This window comes from Gekko japonicus, unplaced genomic scaffold (assembly GCF_001447785.1).
Source record: "Gekko japonicus isolate JY-2015 unplaced genomic scaffold, Gekko_japonicus_V1.1 scaffold542, whole genome shotgun sequence".
NCBI classification, from domain to species: Eukaryota; Metazoa; Chordata; class Lepidosauria; order Squamata; family Gekkonidae; genus Gekko; species Gekko japonicus.
In genome coordinates this window covers 574,163-581,826 of record NW_015163104.1, presented here as the reverse complement: position 1 = coordinate 581,826, position 7,664 = coordinate 574,163, and the positions used below count along the sequence as shown (strand labels likewise).

General features: G+C 44.4%; 1 protein-coding gene across 1 annotated transcript in view; it reads right to left on the bottom strand.

Annotated features, from left to right (window-relative positions):
• LOC107106595 overlaps positions 1-7,664 on the bottom strand; it is a 450,486-nt gene that overhangs the window by 398,413 nt on the left and 44,409 nt on the right. Inside the window, 1 exon segment of the mRNA XM_015406776.1 lies at positions 2,461-2,498. Coding sequence (XP_015262262.1) covers positions 2,461-2,498 — 38 coding nt within the window.

Genomic DNA, 7,664 nt, shown 5'->3' with positions numbered 1-7,664 from the left:
GTCATAGATGCAACGAACATGAAATTGAGCCAACTTCAGAGGACGGCGGAAGACAGGAGGGCCTGGCGTGATCTGGTCCATGGGGTCGCGATGAGTCGGACTCAACTGTGCGACTGAACAACAGCAACAAAAGTTTATGTTTAAGATATGATTGTTGTTTACGTTTAAGTTATGATTTGGATATAATAGATGAAGGTAGCTGATCAGTGTAGATGGCTATATGGGCTGATCTATCTATGTTTTATGTATCATTTAAAGGATTGTTGTAGTTTCTAGTTTATGTTTTGTTGTTGTGTTGTAAATTGAAAAAAGGAAAAAAAGTCGGGGGAACAAAGCACCTATGACCAATTCTGTTCTGCACATACTGTGATGCGGTAGCTAAAAAGGTGCGATTTTGGGCTGTATCCACAGAAGTGTAGTGTCCAGACCACGCAAAGTGATGGCATCGCTTTACTCTGCTCTGGTTAGACCTCACCTAGAGTATTGTTTTAAGTTTTGGGCACCACAATTTAAGATGGATATAGACAAGCTGGAACATGTCCAGAGGAGGGCAACGAAGACGGTGAGGGGTCTGGAGACCAAGTCCTATGAGGAAAGGCTGAAGGAGTTGGGTATGTTTAGCCTGGAGAGGAGACGACTGAGAGGTGATATACCACCTTCAAGTACTTGAAGGGCTGCCATATAGAGGATGGTGCGGAGTTGTTTTCTGTTGCTCCAGAAGGTCAGACCAGAACCAACGGGTTGAAACTAAATCAGAAGAGTTTTCAGCTAAACATTAGGAAGAATTTCCTGACAGATCAGCGCCTCAGTGGAACAGGCTTCCTCGGGAGGTGGTGGGATCTCCTTCTTTGGAGGTTTTCAAACAGAGGCTAGATGGCCATCTGACAGCATTGCTGATTGTGTGAACTTGGGAAGATCATGAGAGGGAGGGCAGGAAAGGTAGCCTCAGTGCTTAGTTCTCATGGTCCTTTCTTACACACCCAGGGGAATGCTGATCACCACTTGGGGTCTGGAAGCCATTTTTCTCCAGGCAAATTTGGCTAGGGATCCCGGAGGGTTTTTTTGCCATCTTCTGTGGAACAGCAATCACTGGGGGTGGGGTGGGAACAATGTTCCCTCTAAGGTGTGTAGTCCCATGAGCAAAAATTTTACCCCGTAAGCCAAAAATGGTGCTAGTTTAAAAAAAAAAGTGAGCAGGCTGACTTTTTAAAAATTACTTATACCAACTATTCAAATATAATCTCTCTCCCACTGGGTGGGAGGTAGTTGTGAATTTCCTGCATTGTGCGGGGGACTGGACTAGATGATCCTGGAGGTCTATGATATAAAGTTCCCAGAGAAAAATCCCAAAAAATCCTCTAAAAACAGCTCCTTCATTGTCATGCTTCTGCCAGCCTTCTTACCTGTCAAGAGGACACCTGGACACCTCTCTGAATCCTCACAGCTCTGGAGGAACTGTCCTTCTCTTGGATGTAGCTGAGAGTTGAGGAATGGCCCAGGAACCCAAAGTCCTTCCAGGGGAACAGAAGACAACACGAAGGTCATTCAATGAATGTTTGTGTGCCCAGAATACGCCTGCACCTGGTTTGTGAAGTCAAAGCTATTTCTAATATTTAAGCTACCTACAAAATACTTGTCCCAAAATGAGGAAAAACTAAGTACCAAGCTCTAAACAGACACAGCAACAGAACGGTTCAGAAGAAGGAGAAATGGCAGAGTGAGGAAGTAGACTTTTAAGTGACGTGAACTGGGAAGTCCCATCAAGGCCATGAAAGCTGGGGGTGGGGGTGTCCTGTCAGGAATCAGGAGATTCAAGATGGAGGCAGCCAAAGTTCACCTCACTGATCTTCTAGTCTATCAGAGAGATACGAACATAAGAGACACCAATGTTGGATCAGGCTAGTGGCCCATCCAGTCCCAACACTCTGTGTCACACAGTGGCCAAAAATACCAGGTGCCGACAGGAGGTCCACCAGCGGGGCCAGAACAGAAGCCTTCCCACTGTGGCCCTCCAAACACCAAGATCATGGCACTGCAGGTCCCACCATCATCCCAAAGCGAGTGGACAATTTCGAGATGCCTAGCTGTTATTTCAGATGCATTATGTCTCCCACTGACCATCATCACTTTTAAAGCAAGTATGCAGAGGGGGTAGGGGTTTTCTGGGCATCGTGAGTGGGAAGATATTTCAGTTCCTTTCACGTTTGGCACTGCCATTTCCATGATCATCCAGAAGCCAGAGGCAAATTCTGATGCTCCAAGGTATATGTTTAACATATCAACATATCAAGCTGCCTTCTCCTTAACCAGACTCTTGGTCCGTCAGGTCAGTACTGTCTACTAAGACAGGCAGCAGCTCTCAGGGAGAGGTTCTTTCACATCACTTACTGCATGATCCTTTCAACAGGTGATACCAGGGACCGGTCCCGCGACCTTGTGCATGCAAAGCAGATGATCTACCACAGAGCCAGAGCCCCTACCCTTTATTTTCTGATGTGCTATGCCTTCCAGAGATGGATGGAGTCTTTTATTGTTATGGATAAAAGGACAAAGATCCTTACCCAGAGAGGCCGCAGTCTCGTAATTTTCTTCCATGACTTCCCAGTAGAGAGCTCTCTGGGCCAGATCCAGCAGGGCCCATTCTTCCTGTGTGAAGAAAACGGCCACTTCCTCAAAGGACATGGGCGGCCCCTGAAAGAGAAAAACATTTCCCTCCGCATTTAGGGGAGACACAAATGCCACAGACCAGTAATCTGATGAAAATGGAACGCGTCAATAGTTCTGGGGTTGCCAGGTCCCCCCTGGGCCACCAGCAGGGGATGAGGTTAGTCTGTCTGTAGCAACAGAAAAGAGCAAGAGTCCAGGAGCACCTTAAAGACTTCACTTCAAAGAAGAAGATGTTGTAAGGTTGTCTCCATGCTTGACAGGAGATGGATGGCAGGGTCTCAGTTAATGACTCTCAGCATTCCACAATTTTTTTTGAATTAATATTTTATTAATATTTTATGGATGGCAGGGTCTCAGTTAATGACTCTCAGCATTCCACAATTTTTTTTTAATTAATATTTTATTATTTTCCACGTAACATGTTTGCAACAAAAATCTCATACATTTTGGAACGTTATACATACTATTACATCATATTATACACAGTGTCACTGGCAATGTCTGCTTATTAAATGAAAAGTTTTCCCCCCATTGTTGCCAGTGATTGCTTTAAAAACTATTTATTATCTTCTCCTTAAACTCCCAAACAAACAATACATAGTTATTAAAGTTCTTTAAAAAATAAAACGACACCAACAATATTTATACCTTCGAGCATTCCACAATTAATGATACTACATCTGCCCATCTATCTCCAACTTTGACATATATATTTCCTTCACTATGTTCCTCCCCCCCACCCCAAGAATTAAACCCAAACATATGGTAACCATATGAACTAAATTTGTTATTCCTGTTGGTGTTGAGTCCTTGAATCTGTTAAACATCTTCTTTATGCTGTATGCTAATTTACTGCCCACCCCCTGCCTATATGTATGGACTGATAACTTCCATTTCATCGTATCTGAAGAAGTGTGCGTGCACATGGAAGCCTTGAATGAAACTCTGTTGGTCTTAAAGGTGCCACTGGACTCCAACTTTGTTTTGAGTCCAGTGGGACATTTAAGACTAACAGAGTTTTATTCAAGGTATAAGCTTACGTGTGCACACACACTTCTTCAGATAGATACCAAGTGAGTCAGTGGTCCTTCAGAACTTAAGTTCAGACTTAACTTCTTAAGTTGTGACGATCACGAAAGCTCATCCCCCTGCCACAAATTTTATCAGTCTAAGGTGCTACTGGACTCTTGCTCTTTTCTACTAGATCAGTTAGATTTCAGTAGAACTGCAGGGTATGAGCTTTGATAGTCAAAGTGTTTGATGAAAGGAGCTTTGACTCTCAAAAGCTCAGATCTTTAAATGCCAACAAGATTCTCGTTGGACTTGAATCTAATGATGTCCCAATTGTTTCCAATGGGCAATCCTGTCCTTCCTTTTAGTACATCCTCCGAATGGGAGTTCTGAGCTACTCGAAAGCGTCTTTCCTGTTCAGCAATTATTAGTCAGGCTCTTACCGAGAGGCAAGTATTTACAGTTAGGTTCTAAGAAATCTAAGATCTCAAGAGGTTTAGGCTTCAAAAGAATAATAAACTGCTCAAAGGGAAGAGAAGAAAAACATGCAGACAAACGGTTATTTTATAAGGGGCGGTTGGATTTTGAGTGTAAAGAACTACATAGGGGAATTCTTCTTACTAATAGGAATAAATCCGAGCTGGTTGCATGAAATTCCTTTAAGGGTTTTTAAAGGAGAAGGAACTGGGAAACATCTCTTTCTGCTTTCCCAGTCCGCTTCCCCCCCCTCCCTTCCTGATCCGCTCTCTCTCCTCCTCCATCCATTCTTGCCCAAGATCTCTTTAGAAAATCTTAACTCACCATTCTCGCAGACAAACAAAAGCCAAATTCTGCCTACAATGAGGAGAAAACTACAGTCTCTGTTTAACTCTATCAGGTCTTCCAAAAAAAGGTGGGTAGAAAGACCCGCGGCTTTCAACCCACGTGTCTGAGCTCCCCCTGACCTCTCTAGGAAAACACACACCCTCACCTTAATTCTCTCGGTCAGGAAAATCGGGGGGGGGGCTCTTTTGGGCTCACAGGGGCTTATGGGAGTTGTAGTTCTTAGCACGAGAAGGCACTAAGACTTGGAGATTATGATAGGAAAAGTTTATTTCCCATCAGTCCCCTGTTCTCTTCATGAAGATAGTTTCAGAGGCTAGCCGTGTTGGTCTGCAGAAATTAGGGATGCCAGCCTCCAGGTAGGACCTGGGGATCTTCTGGAACTACAGGTCATCTCCAGGCTACAGAGATCAAATAATTCCCCTGGAGAAAATGGATGCTTTGGGGGGTGGACTTTGTGTTAGTGTACCCCCAACTGAGGTCCCTGGTCCCCCATGCTCCATCCCAAGATCTCCAGGAGTTTCCCAGCCTGGAGCTCGCAACCCTATCCCCAACCTCTGTCAGTGGCCAGGGGGGACTTGGCAACCCTAAACTAGATTCAAGTCCAGCAGCACTTTAGAGACCAGCAAGAGTTTTTCAGGGCATAACCTTTCAAGAGTCCAAGCTCCCCCTGTCAGACCCATTCTGGCTACTAGGATTGCCAATCTCCAGGACCGAGGTGGTTATAAAAGTATAGAGATTGTCAAACAAAGTATACACACCGTGAAAAATGATGAAAATCACAAATTATATGAGCAATTACATTTATGTAATGCAATGAATATCTCAATTTCTATATACCAACAATTCAACAATTTTTAGCGTCCGTTATAAACTGTTGGAGCTGCGGTGGCTCAAGTGAGCTGCAGGCTGTGGAAGGTCAGTAGTTCAGTAGTTCAGCAGTAGTTCAGCAGTTCGAGACCTGAGTGTGCCGCATGACGGAGTGAGCTCCCGTCTCTAGTTCCAGCTCCTGCCAACCTAGCAGTTCGAAAGCAAGAAATTGCAAGTAGATAAATAGGGACCACTTCGGTGGGAAGGTAACAGCGTTCCGTGCGCCTTGGTGTTTAGTCATGCCGGCCACATGACCACGGAAACGTCTTCGGCTTTGAAACGGAGATGAGCACCGCAGCCCTAAAGTCAGACTCGACTTGCTTTCGAGCAAGGAAAACCTTTACTATAAACTGTTAGTACAGTCACATTCATTCATTCAACAGGTGGACTCCATATATTCCAACCATCAAATGTCCTTGTTATGACTTAACCTTTTTGAAAAGAAAAGTTTTGGCAATTATTGCTGTTTTGGAAACCTAGAACTGACCGCCCACCCTTCATTGGATGAATCTTTGAAGCCTGTATTTGTGCGAATTTTTATGAAATAAGTTGAGATACAAGCCTGTAGTTTTAATTAGTATTTTTATTTAACAATGCACCACACCCCAAACACACCCAACTCCCAACGATAGGCTATTTACATTTCATTGTTTCTCTATTGGTCCATTCTAGGATCCTAGCCAGCTATTGTTTGTGGATGCAGGCTCAACTTGCCCCCAGGGCTAGTTGAGGTTGACTCATCCTTAGTACACAACACCCTGAAACTCTGGTTGGTCAGCAGTATGATGCCGTTGCTAAAAAGGCAAATGCCATTTTGGGCTGTATCCACAGAAGTATAGTGTCCAGATCACTCAAAGTGATGGTATCGCTTTACTCTGCTCTGGTTAGACCTCACCTAGAGTATTGCGTTCAGTTTTAGGCACCACACTTTAAGAAGGATATAGACAAGCTGGAGAGCAACTTTAAGAAGGATATAGACAAGCTGGAGAGCAACAAAGATGGTGAGGAGACCAAGTCCGGTGAGGAGACCAAGTCCGATGAGGAAAGGTTGAAGGAGCTGGGCATGTTTAGCCTGGAGAGGAGACGACTCAGAGGTGATATCATAACTTCTTCACCCAAAGAGTGATTAACACATAGAATTCACTGCCACAGGAAGTGGTGGCAGCTACAAGCATGGACGGCTTCAAAAGGGAATTAGATAAGCATAAGGAGCAGAGGTCCATTAGTGGCTATTAGCCACAAGGTATAGATAGGGGCTCTGGGGCAAGTGATGCTCTGTCTTCTTGGTGCTGGGGGGGGTCCAACCTAGCAGTTCGAAAGCAAGAAATTGCAAGTAGATAAATAGGGACCACTTCAGTGGGAAGGTAACAGTGTCCCGTGCGCCTTGGTGTTTAGTCATGCCGGCCACATGACCACGGAAACGTCTTCGGACAGCGCTGGCTCTTCGGCTTTGAAACGGAGATGAGCACCACAACCCTAGAGTCGGATTCGACTGGCTTTCAAGCAAGGGAAACCTTTACTATAAACTGTTGGTACAGTCACATTAATTCATTCAGCAGGTGGACTCCATATATTCCAACCATGTTATGACTTAACCTTTTTGAAAAGAAAAGTTTTGGCAATTATTGCTATTTTGGAAAGCTAGAACTGACCACCCACCCTTAATTGGATGAATCTTTGAAGCCTGTATTTGTGCGTATCTTTATGAAATAAGTAGAGATACAAGCCTGTAGTTCTGATTAGTATTTTTATTTAACAATGCACCACACCCCACTCCCAACGATAGGCTATTTACATTACATTGTTTCTCTATTGGTCCATTCTAGGATCCTAGCCAGCTATTGTCTGTGGATGCAGGCTCAACCTGACCCCAGGGCTAGTTGAGGTTGACTCATCCTTAGTACACAACACCCTGAAACTCTGGTTGGTCTCTAGGGGTCTTAGTAGACCATACGCTGAACATGAGTCAGCAGTATGATGCAGTTGCTAAAAAGGCAAAGGCCATTTTGGGTTGTATCCACAGAAGTATAGTGTCCAGATCACTCAAAGTGATAGTATCGCTTTACTCTGCTCTGGTTAGACCTCACCTAGAGTACTGCGTTCAGTTTTAGGCACCACACTTTAAGAAGGATATAGACAAGCTGGAGAGCAACAAAGATGGTGAGGAGACCAAGTCCGGTGAGGAGACCAAGTCCGATGAGGAAAGGTTGAAGGAGCTGGGCATGTTTAGCCTGGAGAGGAGACGACTCAGAGGTGATATCATAACTTCTTCACCCAAAGAGTGATTAACACAT